The 19,163-nt window shown below is 45.8% G+C and overlaps 1 protein-coding gene across 1 annotated transcript in view; it reads right to left on the minus strand.

Moving 5' to 3' along the window:
• YPEL2 (yippee like 2) overlaps nt 1-12,461 on the minus strand; it is a 42,920-nt gene extending 30,459 nt beyond the window's left edge. Inside the window, exon 1 of the mRNA XM_029928202.1 lies at nt 12,172-12,461. Coding sequence (XP_029784062.1) covers nt 12,172-12,288 — 117 coding nt within the window. The 5' untranslated portion in view covers nt 12,289-12,461. The remainder of the gene's footprint in view (nt 1-12,171) is intronic.
• Nucleotides 12,462-19,163: the final 6,702 nt, after the last annotated feature.

The raw sequence follows: 19,163 nt of genomic DNA on the forward strand, positions 1-19,163 counted from the left end.
AAACCAGGGAGCTCTGACAGGCTCTCTTCTCAGAGTTCTGGGAGTTTGGGGTTTGCCAATGATTTATCTGGCTGCTGTTTAGCTGAAGGTATCGCCAGGGAGCAAGTGAGCCTGGCGGTAAATTACAGCACTGACTTAATTATCAGTCTTTATTAACCTTATACAATACCAACATTCCTGTGCACACAAAGCTCATGGATATACAGTTTATAGAAGCTAGAGAAGTTGATTTTATGAACTAGGCTATATTATAATACTCTGGTCCAATCTCAATCAAATGCTATAATTTCCTTGCTTAAAACTGCTCTTACTGGCTCCCTACACATATAAAACTGAATCTAAATTCCTTAGCTAGGCCTTCTGGGCCTTGTGCAATCCATCCCTCCAGACCTCCTGCTTCCCTCTCTCACCCTCCCTAACTCTTCCTGTCATTCCTTGAGGCTGATCTCCTCTAAAGCATTTCTCTGCCTCTGCTCAGAATGGACCTGCCCCTCACCCTCAACTTCTGTCCACTTAGAAAAAACTCACACTGCTCTTTGCCCCTAGAGCATCCTGAACAACTACCTCCCCAAAGCCTGTGTTTCACTACATCTTATAATACTTTACCTGTTTGTCTTCCCCACTAGATCATAAGCTACTTAAGGGTAAACATCTTCATGTGTCCATTGCAGTTTCCCCAGTGTTTCATAGTCAATATGTGCTGAGTGGTCAGATTGGTTACAGGACTTCCTTAATGCCACGCTGAAGAGTTAGTGGCAGAGCCAGGCCTAGAAGAGAAGTGGCTTGACCTTTCATTCAGGACTTTAAAATGACGCCACTGACTCTGTCTGCAGGGCCCCACATTGTTTGCCCACGACAGAGATGACGTTGTGTCAAACTATGTGCTCTGTCTGGCTTCGTCACCTTGTAACCTTTGGAGGGAACCTGTGGCTGCTAGATGGCTGGGGCTGAAGTTTGGCCTATGCAGCTGACACCACAGTGTCAAACAGAAGTCAAGGGGCACAGTGCATCAGCTTCTCCACTATCCACAGCAAATGTAACCACTGTGTTGGCTTTAGATTCCTCCTGAAACCACATAAACCCATTTCTCCAGCCTGCATTTCACAACTCATTCCCATTGTGTAGCCTAGGAATCAGCAAATAATGTGCAAGGGCCAAACTGAGCTTTTTACCTGTTTCAGAAGTATTTGACTGGAACACAGTCATGCTCATTTGTTTATGTGTTCTCTATGGCTACAGAGTTGGGTGGTTGAGACCATATGGCCAGCAGCACCTAAAAATTTACTATCTGGCCTTTGCAGAAAATTTTGCCAACCATTTAGCTGTAGGAAGAGGGAATAAAGACTCCAAAGAGCCCCCTCCCTTCTACCAAGGGATTTGTTGTCCCCACCCGGGAAGTTAGTGGACCAACTGGCTTTTGCATGATGTGATTTCTTTTTTTAGCACTGGTTACAGGCCTGGGATCCAGGAGGAGATTTTGCCTGACAGAGGCACATAGGGGCCTGAAACACCTAGCACATGGCCTAGCATATAATGGTGCTCAAGAAATGTTTCTTAAATAAATAAACAAAGGCATGGGAGGTCAGCGGGTCTGTGTCCACCCTCCCTCCTGTCAGTTTCAAGGTGACCAGTCATGCAGGTGCCTGGCAGCAGCCTGGTGACCTAGATTTGTCAGCCCTTATCTTATCGGCTTTTCTTCCCTGTGTATTTACCCAGCACCTGCCCCCACAGTGCCCAGGGCAGACTGGCCTGTTGTTTTTACAGAGAAGGAGACAGACAGGGAGGACCTTTCCTCCCCCACAGATAGACTTTGCTTTTTCTTTTCTCCTGCTGAAGTCAGGATCAAGAAATATGGGGACCTGGAGGTTTAGGAGCTCCAGTAAGTTTGGTTTCTCCAGCTTCTACTCTCCTTCGGTTTCCTGGGTGAATTTGTCTTGGGCGGGGAAAGAGGAGGCCTTTAAAGGGCTCCTCAGAGCCCTACCTGTCATTTGGAACATTCTGCAAGAGGGGAGGGGCTGAGGGTAAAACTGTGCAGCTTTCAGAAGTAAACAAAGCAACCAGCACCCAATGGTTAGAGGCCTGCTCCTGAGAACAGACATTCCTCCAAAGCCACATCAGACAACAGTGGGTCTAATTCTCTGGCCAACTTGAGCTGCAAGAGCCGAGCTGGGAGAGCCGAGGCTGACATTGTGGCAGAGGACAGGGACAGTGAGGGAAAAAGCTCTGCACAGTTGGGCATCTCATATAAATTAGGCATAAAAGCAATATGGAAGTACTGGTTTGTCGGCTGCCCCAGACAGTCCTGGGTAACAAGTACAGAAAGGGATCCCCACTTCTACTGCCACCAGCTGCCTCTGCAGATAATGGACTTTCCAGTGACCGAAAGGTACTAGGCATGAGCGAACTGAGGGCAAAGCATGCATCTCTTTGCAACTGTATTTCCAATATCTAACATGTTCGGGAGGGGTTCACTAAATGTGGAACAAATAAATGGTGGGTTTGGTGCAGATTTCACTCTGGGATCTTTTGTTTTGGCAAGGAAAAGCTTGTGTTGGGTATCTGTTGGAGAGTTAAAGTTAAAGCAAATGCTGTTGTTGTTGGGACCGGTCCTAACAGGGAGGAAAAGGAGTTTTCTGGGCCCCCGAAGTTAGATCACTTTCCTTCTGACAGTTTAAGTTGTCCCTTCAAAGGCCCAAAGGTGTTGGAGGCAAGAGGGAGGGGTGAACCAGGGCCACCTGCTCAGCCTCTCTCATCACTGGTCTGGGAGGGGAGGGAGTTCATGGACTGATTAGATGTTGTTTTGTTTTTAGTAGCAGCTGGTGGAGCCATCTCCTCCTCTCTTCCTCTCCTCCCCCCTCCATCCCTGAGTCACAGTCCAGACACTAGCAACATGCCAGGGAGGGGAGGGAAGCAGAGACTGAAGCTCTCCCGGGCTGGGCAGCCCTGACCTCAGAGACAATACTCTGGGTCACCAGGTCAAAGCCTCCCTTCAGGAGCTGGCTGCGTGCTTTGGAAACAAAGGTATCAGAGATCCTTTTGGGGTTTGTTTTTTAAAGATAATGAAAATGGCTTCTTTCAAAAGAACCTCGCCCCATCCCCCCCATGAAGCATCCCAGGGTGAACTAGAGCCATTCTCAGCTAGAGCTCAGGCTGCCTGGGTTGCTTTTGTCACAGTAGTCAGAGGTCTCTAACTGGTTGGCGTGTGGGTGGGAGGAAAAATCGCCACCTGACAGCCTTGATGGGAAGAGGGCAGGGGCAGATTTTTCCATTTAAATTCTAGAGAAGCCTGACAGCTGCCTGCAGGTAAGCCCAACACCACCTGTCCAAGAGCAGAGGCTGCCACTGTTACTTAATCACCTCCAGAAACCTGCTGGTCCCTTTGGAATTATAAGGAACAAGAGATCCAATGTTTATAGAGGCCTCAGAAGACCACTGGTAATTGTATAGCTAAAGGGGTAATAGCTAAGACTCAGAAAAAAGGAAGGATCTGTTTACCAGGACTGTTAGGGGTGTCAGGGTCTGGGTATGTTTACCACTTTATTTGGTTTTGCTTAATGAGGATTCACAGATAACAACTACCAGCCTTCACAGAGAATTTACTATTGTCAGGCACTGTGAGAAGTACTTTATATTGATCACCTCACATAATTTCCACAAAAACCTTATAGGTATCTAATATTAATATGAATCCCATTTTCCCAATGAGGGCATTAAGACACAGAGAGGTTATTCAACTTGCATAACCACTAAGTGAAGAAGTCAGGGTTTGAACCCAGATAGTCTGGCTCTGAGACTGCATTGTTAACCACTAAGTTATGTTGCCTTGTATTATCTTCTGATGTGTATTAGAATCAGAAAATGGGACAGATGGAAGGACACTTTAATGACAGTCTAATCTAATTAATGCCTCATTTGAATGGATGAAGAAAAAGGAGAGCCACAGAGAACAGTCTTGCCCAAGATCATACAACTTAATGCTTCTGTTCTACCCGTCACTCCTCTCCCCTAGACCTGCCTCCAGCACCTACAAGCACGAGTTGCGTGCAAGGCAGTAGGTGGTATGGCAGAGAGGAGGTGGCAAAGTACAAAGTCAAGAGGCACTCAGTTTCTCTGGGGTTTGACTTCCTAGTCTGTAAAACAAGGAGCTGAAGGGGAAAATCTAGATTCAAAGGCCCTTCTAGCTCTAATGTTCTGAGAGTCTATGACTCCAGGTCATTTAGAATCTTAGTAGGAAGACAATTATATGTTAAAAACACCCATCACCACAATAACACAGACTGTATTATTACAAGACAGTCATTATTAACTACCAAATGAACAACCAGGCAGTGATCTTCTATAGGAGTTCAGTGGAGGGACAGACTCCTACAGTCCAGCTAAACACCCTAGAAAAAAATACTTAAACTAGTCTTCAGAAATGGGTAGAAAGTGAATAGGGAGAAAGAAAGAAGGACTCTTCAGACAAGGGAAATGATAAGGAGGAAAGACAGAGTAGGATTTACCACCAATATTACTGAGAGACCAGAAAATAGTTGATGCCAAAAGGAGCCACCTAGGTCATGACTGTCAAGCCATGGTAAAGAAGGCACAGACCTATCTAGACCTGTATCCCACACAGCATCTTGGTAACCTAGGACCTTAGGAAAGTCACTTAATTCCCACCTTGAAGTAAGTGATGGAGTAACAAGGAAAACGTCTAAAGGAGTGTCGAGCACATAGGAGGTGTTCAATAAATCGTAGTTAAGCAGCAATAGATTTTTCATCCTCTTTTTTTTAGGGTACCAACATAACCACATCCGTAACATTCTTTTGCCCTCCACAGTAAGCCTTATACTCCCAAGTACCTCACAGATAATACTTGAAGTACAGGAATCATGCCTGGCAAGTTGTTTGAAATACAAAAAAATATTATTAAGCTGACGGTGGATTCTGGTCAGGCCTCAAAAACCAGAATAGCCGAACCAGCAATGGTGCAGCTTTACCAGTCCAGAGACAGAAGGAATGCCAATGCTCAAATAAAACCACAGGGCGGGGGTCCTGCACCTACTTCTTGTCTCTCAGGCAAGACACCCTATTGAAAAGAGTTTCTTTGGGTCTTAAGTACACAAGCTTGCAATCATCCACGTCCTTTCTGAATGCCAAAACACTAATGTACAAACCAATCTTATGATTGGAACCTTACAGGCATTTGCAAACCACAGAGTTAATTTTCAGGGTACGCCTCATAGCTCAAGTCAACATTTCCTTTTGGTATTTAAAGCAACCACATAGAAAGGATCACATTTGAGCAGATTCATGCTCCAGCTGCCTGCAGTCTGTAGCAAAAAAACACAGATGATTCACCAGACTTGGTCCCTAGCAGCTACTCTGATAAATTAGTGCGCAATTCTACTTATACCTAGATCATTAATTTTCACAAGGAGCAGGCATGACTATGGGACACATCTCCCTCCCATCCAAAGAGTATGGCCTCCTAAACTCAATTCCTCTTGTTCATGACTATAAATGATAGAATGTTTTAAACCTTAGAATGCTTATATTTCTTTCCCAAGCAATGCTCAACAAATCTTCCCTAAAGTACCCCCCTGTGCCCCAAACACGTGCAGACCACTGTGATGCATATACACTGGTTCCTCCATCTCCAGTATCTTCTTTAGCTGTTCACCTACCACACTGTGACATTTGCCATCTCAAAGCAAAGCTCTGGCTGTGTCATTACTTGCTCAAAAGTTTCGGTGGCATGTAACTGCCAGCAGTGTAAAGCCAGGACTTCTATTCTCCCAACAATCTGGCTTCAATCAACTCCTTCACAGCTCCTCAATATCTAACCTAAAGGAATGGCTGCTCTCAGCATCCACTCCTTTGTTCACCCTCCTTTTTTTACCAGCCCCTCCCCATCCATTTGTACACATCCAGGTTCTTGCTTCAAGGCTCACCTCAATGTCACTTCTCCTAACAAGTCTTCCCAAAACTTCAATGGATCTTAATGGGATCTTTTGTTTTTGTTTTGATCAATAATCTTTTGAGAGCCTGCAGAGCTACGCACAGAACCTTCCCTTGAAAAACAGAACGCACACAGATTGAACATACAATTTCAGAGATCCCATGAAGCCAGTCCATGAACTCCAAATTAAGACCCTCTTATGTCTGTCTCTATTTTGGAGTACTAATTGTCATTTGCCCATACATTCACTGAAAATCTACCAGTCTTTACGAGATGTGCAGGGTGCTAGAGAAAGAAAGATGGTATCACAATTATCTCCTCAAGCATTTCACAAGCTAATGGAGACATGCACTGTTACTCTGTGATAATTGCTCTAAGATAAACACAAGGTGAAATACAAATTTCAAGAAGGGATGACTTATGAACCTATTATCTCCCAGCCAGAGTCTAACTTCCTTGAGGATAAAATCCTTAAGGTTAATATTATAATATCTATCTGAGTGCTCACAGATTACATATTTAGTACACGTGCGATTACAGAACAGAGCCCATGAGACAAAACAGCATGTACAGGCACAGCCCCCAGTGCCCTCCACCCCCACCTCCCAGAGGCCTCTGAGATCCAGTGAAGGTGGTCCTATGTTCAAACAATCATGCTATACAACTTATCCCAGCAATTTTATGACATCTCTGTCCCTATGGTGAGAAGATACCATAAGATACTATATCTTACAAGCTCCAAATGGTTTATTTTCACCAAGAAACAGTGTAATCTAACCATATCCCTTTGTTTGGGAGATTATCTGTACAAGACCTGTCACCCCTTCCGAGTGATCAACAGACAGTCCTTTTGCACTCCTCCAGAACTATTGCCTCATCAGAAGATTAGGGCTTTCAAAGGTCAGATAGTTGGGAAAAAGAAGTCGGTGATTTTAAGTTTCACAAAAGCTAAATTGATTGAAGGTGTTTTTAAACAGGGCTTATTGGCTTATGTTGGAACTCTTCCACTATTTATCACTTCTGCCTTTGCTGTGCCTCAGAAATGCTGTTTAGGAAACCAACAACCTCCAACAACATTTCACAAACACTGCAAAAGAAGCAAAGGTACCCACTATGGTATGAGTTCTACCAACCTGGTTGTTACCGACATCTTTTTTCTTAAAGCCCACCAGTAACTCTGGCACAATCATAGGTCACGCGATTTTAGAAACAAAAATTTCATTTTAATGATATAGACATTTGTAGGTTATATACAATCTAGTTTTTTCCTCCTACTAGAATAGAAATACTAATTTTACTGAATTATGGGTTTTTGTAAGAATCATTGTCACATATCTACTAGACACCAAAAATCTTTCAATTAATAAAATTAGAATTCAACATATATTTTGCAGATTAGGAGTGCTCAGAATTATCTTCAAGAGCCACATCGGACTATACAAATTCTTTATGAATTATGCTGCTTGCTGTGACACAGCAGTCATTAACACTACTAAATATAATCCAAAGTTCACTATCACATTTTTAAGATACTTAGAGAAAAAGAAATGAGTGGATTTTTAAAATGCTATTCTTGCATTTATCTTGAGCTTTCCAGGATATTTATTATACATCAAAGACAAGCCGGTGGGTGATGTAAATTAAGAGAAGCAAATCCTTGACGAGCAGAATGGAAAGGATGGAACAGATCTTGGACTTCCACATCAGCACCCCTCTATGTCCACTACCTCTAATCTACTGTGTTGGGGTACAAGTCTTTTTGAGAATCACTGGTGTTGAACACTAACTAGTACTCAGAAGCAGAGGTGGGCCACAGCGGGCAGAGGGGGCCTTTTGGTAGCCACTAGACGAACACACTGCTTCAGAACATCCTTCTTCCTACCACTTTTCCCAAAGCAATGCTGCATCTTACATCTAGGCAGGCAGGGAAAACCAAAATGCTACTGCTATAAGCCAAATGGAGCCCTATAGAGAACAAAAAGAACCAGCCTCCTAAAACCTCCCAGCCTCACAAGGAGGCCCAGTGCTTGAAAAAAGCCAGAGCTCCTCACACCGAGCACAGATGAAGGGGTACGAGACAGAGATGTCTGGTTGTGAGGCTGCTGGAACCTCAGGCCAGTCACGGAGTGGCCCACAGCCTATTTCCTCATGAAGAGAGGCTGGGCGAGATGATCTGCAATTCTGGGAATTCTGTATTTGTTACCAGAAGACAACCTGACTTGAAGATTTGATGTAGTAATAATAAATAGCTTTCTACCTTCCCCCTGCACTGGACACCCACTGCACAGGCTCCTACAACACCTTCCCTCCAAGGACCCAGAACACCAGAGCCAACTGTGTCTTGTAACAAAACCACTGTCCCCAAAGTGAGTTCATGAGAGATTAATCCAACTCACCATTCCCAAATAGCCTACTCCACAATGACATCAAAGGGTAATGATTCGGCAGGAAAGAGGCATAGGATCACAGACAAAACATTTTCATGAAGAAGTTTGTGAAGATCCAGGCCTCCGTAATAGCTAGTTTTCACTGAAATGGGCATTAGACTGTTCTCACTTGGGGCAACTAGCTGTTCCAATTGAAACTATTATTATTTTATAACCACAGTATATTTTTATAATGGGGCTTGCACCGTGAAGTGAGAAACAACAATGTGAGCAATTCCTCTTGCCAACCTAAAACACCTCTGCATGCAAACACTCCAGCATTTAGACCACAACACCCACTAAGAAAATGTAGGATGAATCAGCACATTCCCTAGATAGTTCTGTCATCAATTCAAAGAGCACCCCCCATCCCCATCCTACAGAGCAAATGCTCTGTTACCTTTGTGCACACACACACAAACTACTGTCATTGTCTTCCAGGGCCTTTTCCTCTTAAATCAAACTCCTGGGCTCCAGGTTCTAAAGTGAAACAATCTTGGCTAGACTAAATTTGCCTGGTATCAGGCAAGAACAATCCTCTCCACCACCCCCAATCCTGCTTTGGACCAAAGCAAAGCAAAGGGACTACTTTATATTTGCATAGGAGCTTTGTGACTTGCTAACCACCCACACACCCATGATCTCATCCAGCCTCGTAACAACCCAATGAGGTAAACCTCCTCACCCAACTTTCAAATATGGTTATGTCTACCTCCCAAGACTGTTATGGAGATGGCACACAGGAAGTGCTAACTACTGGGCATTACACACAGCAAATATTACTTCACTCCTTTCATTAATGAGAAACTAAGACTCAGAAGTTGGACAGTTGATTCCAGGCAATGGGGCCTCTTGGGATTCACAGCAAGCCAGGAAGGTGGAAAGCCTGGTGCAGGATTCTTTCCACCACCTCAGTACAGACCCTGATTGTTCAAAACTTTACCACTACACATTTCCATGGGAGCCCGAAGTCCTAACTCTGTTGCCAATTCTCTACCAGCCACACACTCAGAGCTTTAGTTCTCTGGACCTTTGTGTTTGCTTCTCCATAAGGAAGTCAGACTCACTTTTTTTTTTTTAACCAAACAATGGAATGTCAGGCTTCCAGATGAAAGGCTCTATTACAAGTACAAAGTATCATTTAATTACACTGCTGCTCCAGTTATCTGCTTCCCAGCTCCTAACTCCCACTGGGCAGATTCTGAAACCGCATAGGAGATTATGTCAAGAGGGGAGAACAGGAGAAACATTCTCTCCCTGAACTTTCTTAAATGGAAGAGAGAAACAAAATGAAAAGAAAGGCCTGTTTTCCAAGGAGGGGGCTGGGGCAGTGATCTTTCCGTTAAGCGGACCTGCATAAGAATCTATAGATTATTTAACGCTGGGGGTGGCTGCGTACTGAAATAAAGGAATCTTTGTGCTGTGCCAGCCACAGTTCCCTCACCCCCTCCCCACAGCCAGGCATTTAACCCAACTCTTTAAATCATAAGCTCTAATGCACCCCATCTGTGCACTGGTTGTGGCCAGTGAAACTGAAGCCTGTGCTGACTTTGGCCTGGACTTGTGAATGAGCCTTTCTGCCCCAGAAGGGGCAGGAAGGAGGACATGAGGCCAACAGAGATGGTTTTTGCTCATCACTGGTCTTCTCCCAAGGCTCAAGCTCCACCCATCTGTTTATCTGTTCATTTATTGAGCTCTTGCCACGGGTCAGAATCTGACCCAGAGATACCAAACGAGCAGTTGTGGTCTTTAGTGAAGGAGAAAGGAAAGAGGTGAAGAAGGGCTGCTGTTGGATGAGGCACGGAGGCATGAAATACCCCCATCTGCATATTCAGGGATGTTGCTCAGTTCCAAGTGGTTGGAAAATAGAGCAACGAACTGGCAAGAAATCGAACTCAAAAGGCCAGATTGTCCAAGGCCCTGATACCAGGCTTCAGACATGAACGCTGAACGCCACTACCATCTCCATGTGTTCCCTTCTGTCCATCTCACGAGACCCAGCTCAAATACCACCCCTTCCAGAAATCCTTCTTGAACACACTCCAAGTAATTGCTCTCTCTCCTTTCAGACTCCAATTTGCATTCTTGGAGAGCCTGTAGGAGTCTCGAGTTCTCCATTCATAAAATATGATTATCATCACCTACCTTAAAGTCTTCTTATGAGGGTTAAGTGAGATAACATTTACAAAGTGTCAAGTAGCAGTTTTTAGTACATAGAAGGTGCTAAAATACATTTTATTGTTACCTCAATTTCTTATGATACATAGCACTTCCTCCTGGTATTAAAAGGATGTCTTGACTTCCATTTTCCCTGGAGATCTCCAGAAATAGGACAGCTCACGTTTCCCCTCCAAGCTGCAGGCCCCCTTCCACAGCAAAGAGCACTGACTCCTCTCTCCCCTCACTGACACAGCCTCCCCACATCCAAAACTCCAGACTTGAGGGGTTCCCAAAAGATTCCAGAGGAATCTGAGACAAGATGAGTCCGTTGACAGAGAAGGAAGCTATAGGCTGGCTGGAACATAAATGGCATAAAGGAAAGTAATTAGCAGAAACCTAGAGAAGTGAAAGTGGGCCAGGGGCCAAGACTCTGAGGGTTCCAGGATTCAAGCTCTGTGGTAACCCTAGATCTTGGAATAGCCCTCAGTCCTGATCTGAGAAGCCCCACAACCACAGACATGATTGTTCAAGCAGCCTCCTTCACTTCCTGTCAAGTTAGCCAGCTGGACGGGACTGTTCTAGAACTACTGACCCTTCACCCCTCGCTGGCTGGGGCTATCAAGCCAGGGGCAGGGAAAAGTAATGCCATCTTTTCTAGAAGTTCTTGTAAACAGATCAAGAACACTATTATTTTTTTTTTTATTTAGTCTGGGTATGATTACAGGTTGGCTTGTTTTTTTATTTTAATGGCATGATGTCCAGGTTGTAAGGAAAGATGGTTTTTAGAGAGAAAGGGTCGCCATGATCTTTCTCCTTTGCATGCAGCCTAGTGAAACCCGTTTCTCCTCCCACAGGAATTTAGGGCTCCCCTGAGGTTGCTGCCTGAAGGAGCCAGTTCCTGGATTGAACAACCGGATGCCTATTGATTTCTTAATAATCCCCTCGCCCCAACTTTAGGAAGCAGTTGCTAAAGCTCTTCAGGGAAAATAGGGCTCCATTCTTTCTTCTAATTCTGACCAAGTGTCACACCATCGTATTTCATGTAGAAGCCCTAAAGATCACCATAGGCCACAGGGTCAGCTCTTCACCAAGCCACTTTTGGTCCTCCCCAATGGCCACCCATTTTTAGTGACTCAGCAGTCTTGTCACCTTCCCAGGGGACTTGGCAGGCAATATCCTTTCTCACTTCAGCTAAGAAGCGCCTCCTCTGAGATACCTGCTCCCACCACCTTTCTGAGAGCTCACTTTCCCGGCAGGCAGCCTTCCACATGGCATTCGCCTGCCATCCTGAGTTAAGCCAGCCAAGCAAAAGGCTCCAATCACTCCTCAGCCCCTCTCCCCTCTGGCCTGTGAGCCACCAGCTCCCCAGTCTCTAACAGGGATGACATCTAATTTCCAAAATTACAGATTAAGCTAGTACACCCTCCCTCCAACTCAGAGTTATTTCTCAGTTGAGTGAGATAGCCAGGAAGGGTATCTGTACAAACAAACAAAACCAAAATACAAATATCCCAGGCTCTTTGGGAGAGTTTATGAACTTGTGCAACCCTATGAGCCAGAAATGCGCCCCCACCCCTGCCCCCACCCCACCCCCACCCCCGCTCCCAGGGTGAGCAAGCAAAGCCTGCACGAAACATGTACCTTGGAAATGAGTTCATCATGATTGGCCAAGTGGGCTCTGCAGTGAATGCAGCTGTAGGTCCGGTGGCAGGAAGGCAGATATGCCTGGAAAGTCTTGGATCTTGTCATCTTCACCATTGGCGCCGCGGAGCGTGGAGTGAACTCTGGAGTGGCCCACGAGGCACTCCCACAAGATGGGTCGCACGGGAAACACCGGAAGACACAGGTAAAGGCCGTGGTTTGGCAGGGGGTGGGTGTGGGGCAGGCTCCACACACTGGTGACGTCTTCAGAGGAAGGACCCTCCAGCAGAGGTCTGGGGCTGGTTCTCAGCAGCCTGCAGTGCCAAGATAAGGGGAATATCATTAGCTGATGGAACAGGGCTTCCTGCAAAGGAAGTAGAGTCCAAATGACACCCAAGAAAGAGGGCAACATTTGTAGGAAAAAATGACCCCTTCTCTGTTTCTTGTCATCATTGCCAAGATGCCCAATGAATGAGAAAGAACCTACTCGAGATCCCAGTGTTAGCACTTTATTAGAGTTGGAGGTTTAGTATCAACTCAGGGTTCTCATCAGCCACCCCACCTACCCTCCACCAACATTCAGAAACTGGCATGATCACCATTCTTAGGGAACTCCACAAGAGGCTAGGCTTAAGGATGTGCCACCTGTAGCCCCAGAGAGAAGACTCTTAAGGGCCTCCTCTTCTGAGCCAACCGAGATACAGGGCTAAAGGAGAAGGCAAAGTTCAACCCCTACAAAGACGCACCCACAGTCACAGATATCTTTGACATCCATCTCCAGATGCCAGGAGTCTTCCAACTCTTGAAACCACCACCAGCAGAAACCACCATCCTCAACACCACCCTTTGCTTTATGGACCAAGCACAGGATACAAAGGATCGAGTTCCCAACCAGCAGGGTCCCTTATGGCTAGCAAGCTCTTTTGCCATACCTTGCCCAGAAATAGATGCTTAGTACTTTGTTTGAAAAGCAAGCAATCAAATAAATGAATGAAGCAAATAGCATAATCAGACTCCTGCCTCTAAAATTCATAATCTCTCCTCAACCGTCTAAGTTCCCATTAGTCATTCCACGGTACCAAGCATCTCTCCTGCCATTGCCTCAGCAATTTTATTCTACTAGGAACCAAGGACAGTGTGAAAGTAAGTGGCTTCCAGGCTATGTCCAAGTAAAGGTCTGAGGAAAAAACCTCAATACACACTCTGCTTCTCTGGCTCCCCTGCCTAAAGCTTCTGAACCTGCCTATTCCTTGGGCTTCACTAATAGGGGTGGTGTTCCCACTTGCCTACCTCCCAGGAGAGCCACAGTGTTAATTAACACCGGCATCATGCTTTGAAGATAAAATTATTTAGAGAGCTGGGGGAGGAAGACAAATAAAATCAGATCTTCCATTCTGGACTGTGTCTGGGATCCATCTGGATGTTTAGAGAAAGTTGCAAATCATCGTCCTCTTTTTCCTCTAAACCTCACTAACCAAATCTTCCAAAAGGACGCCGCCCTCCTCCCTCACATCTTTCCCACCACAGCAGTCACTGAGAGCCACTATGCCCCACTATACCCTTGGGACTCTGGACATCTTCCTGAGTGGCCAACAGCACGGGCCAGCATTAGGCTTAAGGACAACAGTGACTACTACTTATCCTGCATGTCCCTTGTGCAGCCCTGAGCCAAACAGGGCTCCCCATTCAGGGTGACAATTACACATGAGACGTCCAACTGTTGAGGGGATTCAAAGTTACAGGGGCCCAGGTATAGTGATTTCCCTGCTTGGTCTCCCCATCACTATTTTTAAAGATGTGAAATCAGGGTAAACTGAACATGACAGAAATACTTGGAAGAATTTAGAAGAGGGCACCTGGGTGGCTCAGTCGGTTAAGTGTCCAGCTTCGGCTCAGGTCATGATCTGGTGGTTCATGGGTTCAAGCCCCACGTCGGGCTCTGGGCTGACAGCTCAGAGCCTGGAGCCTGTCTTCGAATTCTGTGTCTCCCTCTCTTTCTGACCCTCTCCTGCTCATGCTGTGTGTGTGTGTGTGTGTGTGTGTGTATGTGTGTGTGAAAAATAAATAAAACATTTTTTTAATTATTAAAAAAAAAGGTTTTGGAAGTGAAAATTAGTTTCTTTAGCTTTACCTCAGATTTAGGCCTGGGCATAACAGGAGATGAGGAAGGAAGATACATGACCCCTAGGACCCAAGCCCTGGACATCTTCTGATAGCAGGTAAGGTGAGTGTGGTCAAAACAAAAACCCACGGTAAACCAATGGCGTTGGGTGTTGAGGTGTTACAGGTGGTAGAAAGAGCCAAGTACCCTGTCTGGGGTTTCCTGAAATACCCCTGAACTTCCCAATACCTCTGTTTCACTCACAGGAAGGGCAGTTATCTCCAGGAAAGAAAGGGGTGGTAGGTCAGGGTAAAGCATAGGAAAGGCAGGCAGGGAACTGAGCTCAAGCCTTGCCCCGGGCCAGCTTCTGAAGTCCACAGCCTCAGCTGCCCAGTGGGGAGCACTAGGAGCACGGGTCCCATCAGTCTTATACAAACACTGAAGGAAGAAAAGGAAACAACGAGCCCTGGCTGCCAGTCCGGGTTTATAGAGCAGCCACAGAGTCTGTTTTCTTATACATGCAGACAGCTTCTAATTATGCATTTCCCCAGAGTAGAATTATTTCTTCTCCCACTTCTCTTCTGTAGGAAATGAGAGGGGGAAACAAAGTTTCCAGGCAGGGGTTTCTGGTTATGCTCAGCTTCAAATCTGAATTCCAAAACTTGTTCAAAGCCACCTTCTGAGGAATAAGCATTTGTAGTCTGTACTAAATGTGAACATGTCACACACAAACACATACCCATGCACACACATTCACTGCACACCGTAAAAGGACAAGAGAAAGATTGACCCCATAAGCAGGGTCTCAAGCTGCTGGGTGCAAGACCCCAGAGAGCCTAGACAGCAGGCATGAGACTTTGTTGTTCACTCTGCTCCTCTACCTCTTTTCACAGGAATTCACAGGCACCTAAAGGATGACTCCTTCCCTGAAAAGTATGGAAAGAAAAAGTGGCTTGCTGAAATATGCATCTTGTCCAACCACTACAGGGCAAGCTGGAAGCAATGAGAGGGGGTAAGTAGAAAGCAAGCTGATGAGGCACCTGGGTGGCTCAGTCGGTTAAGTGTCCAGCTTCGGCTCAGGTCATGATCTGGTGGTTCATGGGTTCAAGCCCCACGTCGGGCTCTGGGCTGACAGCTAGCTCAAGCCTGGAGCCTGCTTCAGATTTTGTACCTCCCTCTCTCTGTGACCCTCCCCTGCTTGCGCTGTCTCTCTGTCTCTTAAAAACAAATTAAAAAAGTAAAAAAAAAAAAAGAAAGAAAGAAAGCTGAAGCAGAATCAAAAGAAGGTCCTTGTGTCTAAAGAGAGTAGGCTGTCACAGAAAAAAAAAAGATGACAGGTAGGTCCAAAAAGTAATCATCTATTACCATCTTTTTCCTCTTAGTGAGAATTTTAAAAGCTGCCTCTTATAGTCAATTCTTAGGAAGGAAGGTAAAATAGATGGATTTTTTTTTCTTTAAAAGAAGAAATTAGGGTATGAGGTTGCAGAACTCACCACATTTCAACTGTTGGACTTTGGTACCTGTAATGGGCTCCATGGAGCTTCACGAGTCCAACTCATTGTACACACTGGAGTCCAAATTGATTTCCAAAAATAATCAAATGAGCTCGATATTTAAAAGCCTCAGGGCACATGTACAAATTAAACACCATTTTAAGTGAAGCAATAATCCATCACAGTGGAAATTAAAGGAAGATTTGCCACGAGCCCCAACTGGTTCCTGCTGATCAGCATGAAAGAAAAGATGCGAACTATTATGATTAAGAACAAAGACCCCAGATACGCACTCAGAGGCAGATGCACAGGGAGCGCACAGCAAAGCCGGCCGTCCCACCTGACGGGCCTTTTCCACCAGGAGCCACAACTGCGGCTGGAACTCAGAAGAAAATTTTCTGAATGTCCCCAGGATGGGGAGGGGGTAGGAGGGACAGACTCTCCAAGGAAGCCATATAGGAACTCGATGAATGGGGCGGGACACAAGGGACCACACAAACTGAAAAGGTGGAGCTCACTAGGGGAAGTAACACCCCCAGCCACAGGGCAGGGCCAGCCCTGGTTGTTTTTGTGGGGCGCTTCAGTGGAAGGTGGGCCAAGACTGCCTGGAAAATGGGCTGTGGGATCACAAACCACTCCTACTCCTTTCTAGCTCAGTGACCTTTGGCCATTTATTCAACCACTGCTCCCCCAGCTTCCCCAACTCAAATACCAACATCCACAGGGTCATGTGCAGCAAACAGTCAGAACATACGCTGTGTTGGCATGCAGTTATACCCAAATTATAGCTATTATTTTTAGTGATCAATTAAAAAAAGATGCTGCTACTTAAAAAACAGTAAGTAAAAGAACAAAGAGGACTGAGGGTTACATCGCCACCTCCATTAGGTCCCTCTCACTTGTCTTTGGGCACTAGGAGATGACACTGTTGGGGTGACATTTCTCCAAACCTAGACTTCTCAAAGCAACAAGGAGGTGATGACATTGGAGGAGCCATAGGAGTGCTTCCCTAATTGCTACGGGGTCCTTCTCAGAGGTGGCTTCCTCAGTGGCCCCCTCCCACAGCCCTACAGGACTGCCAAGAACACAGCATCTCTGACTTACACAGGCCTGACAGGCCCCTGAGCCTCTCTTCCCCCGGAAATTCATCCTCTACCACAGCCATTGTCGCTCTCAAGGCCTTCAGAAAGGCCATAGAGGGGGATCCTGGATGGCTCAGTTGGTTAAACGTCCATCATCCAACTTTGGCTCGGGTCATGATCTTGTGGCTCGTGTATTTGAGGGTTCAAGTCCCACATCAGGCTCTCTGCTGTCAGTGCAGAGCCCACTTCAGATCTTCTGTCCCTCTCTCTCTCTGCCCCTCCCTTGTTCACACTCTCAAAAATAAACATTTTATAAAAATAAAAAAAATAAGTTAGTTTAAAAAAAGAAAAGGAAAAGCAATAGAGGGCAGTAGTTAAGATGGGTTCTAGAACCATGCTCAGGGTTTTTTAATCTGTGTTCGCCTGTGCAAGCTGTGTGACTTAGGCAAGTTTACTTAACCTCTCTGAACCACGGTACCATCCTCCTTAGAAAATAGGAATAATAATATCAGCTTTAGAAGGTTGTGGGGATTAACTAATACTCAGCTTATACACCTGTAAGTATACAATAAACGCCTAATGTGTACTACCACTGACAACCACCTACCAGTGACACCTACAAACTGCTTCAGACTCATCCCTACCACCTCATACTTTATACTCCCATGTTTTAAACTGACACTTAAGGGTCTACCATCTGTCAGGGACTCTCCTAAGTGATCAAACTCTTGATACACCATACTTGCATTTTACCCTTCCACAGTTTTGTTGATGCTGTTCCCTCAGCCTGAGGCATCCTTCCCACCTCTCCTCACTAGACCCTTTAACTTGTCCATTAAGATTCAGCTAAGGGGCGCCTGCGTGGCTCAGTCAGTTAAGCATCCGACTCTTGATCTTGACTCAGATCATGATCCCAGAGTTGTGGGATTGAGCCCTGTGTTGGGGTCCAGGTGTGCAGCCTGCTTGGGATTCAATCTCTCTCTCTCTCTCTCTCTCTCTGCCCCTCTCCCACCCCTGCTCATGTTCTAAAAAACAAAACAAAACTAAACAAAACAAGAAACTCCACTCAAACGCCACCCCAACCTGGGGCTTACTGGTCCTTCCTCTGTGTTCACTTCTACCTTAACAAACCAAAATCATCCATTTCTGCCTCTGTATCCTCCATAAGGATACAGAGTTCCAAGAGCAAGTTCCAAGAGCAAGGACCACATTTTTGTGCTCCCTGGACTTAGCAGCACAGAGCACACAGTAGCGGCCATTATTGAACTGAACCTCCTCTGCTTCCCATTGGGCTGCTGACTAGACCAGTCCACACCTGTGTGGGTAGGAGACTGAGGTCCTTCCCTTCCCCCTCCAAGTAATGAAGTAGGAGGCAAAGTTACTTTGGGTCCCCAGGACCAATGAAATACTACTCTCTTCTGATAGCCCCACTTAGATCCTGTGCCGAGATGTTCAGAACTAAGGTTCTTCTTGGTTACAGAAGATGTTCAAAGTCCTGGGTGTTAAAGGCCTGTAATGGCATCCAGGTCCATTCTTTGCCTTTGTGGGGGCCAGGTTAAATTATACATGTATCGGCAAAGAGAGAAATCCTGATAAGAGACGATAAAAACAAAAACAAAAACAAAAACGTGGCATTGGAAAAAGACCAGGTGAGCCGTTTCTGGGACTTGAGGGGCAGGAAAAAGAGAGAATGGCTGTGGAAGGCCTCTATCCCAAGAGGAAGGGCCGGCACCCAGACCAGGGAGTAGAGATACCCAGTTTCCCTGGACCGTCAAATAAGAGAAGTGCCGGGTGGTGTGAGTCCACTGGTGAGGGATTACAGGATCTAGAGGCCGACGGACATGCGTCCAGTCTCGGTTTTCTCACCAGCTGCATCACCACTGGGCAAGTTGCCTGAAAGGGAAGAACAACAGTGCCTACCTCACTGAGGAGACAAAAGAACCAAATGAGATATTGCAAATGAAGCACTCAAGCGCAGCACTTGTGAGAGTCAACATCCAATACCCTAATAGCTGTAATCATCCTTACCAGCAAGGGAGGAAAAGCGCGGGAACTGTTCCTCCGCATGAGGCCCAGCAGGCAGTGCTCCCATCTCCCACACTGACTCACGGTGGTTAGAGGGCGAGGGCCCAAATTAATCCACTTAAAGGTACACTGGCTTAAGTAGGTTTTTGTGGCTTGCCTGGGGATCTGACATTATTGCTATACCATTCCAAACAGACCACTCGATCACTTCGTGCAATGGAAAAGTTACCTCTGAGCCTCACACTGATTCAACTAACCCCACGATGGGGCCACTACTGAAAACTTTACTGA

The sequence above is a fragment of the Suricata suricatta genome, chromosome 17, assembly GCF_006229205.1.
Source record: "Suricata suricatta isolate VVHF042 chromosome 17, meerkat_22Aug2017_6uvM2_HiC, whole genome shotgun sequence".
In the NCBI taxonomy this organism is placed as follows: domain Eukaryota; kingdom Metazoa; phylum Chordata; class Mammalia; order Carnivora; family Herpestidae; genus Suricata; species Suricata suricatta.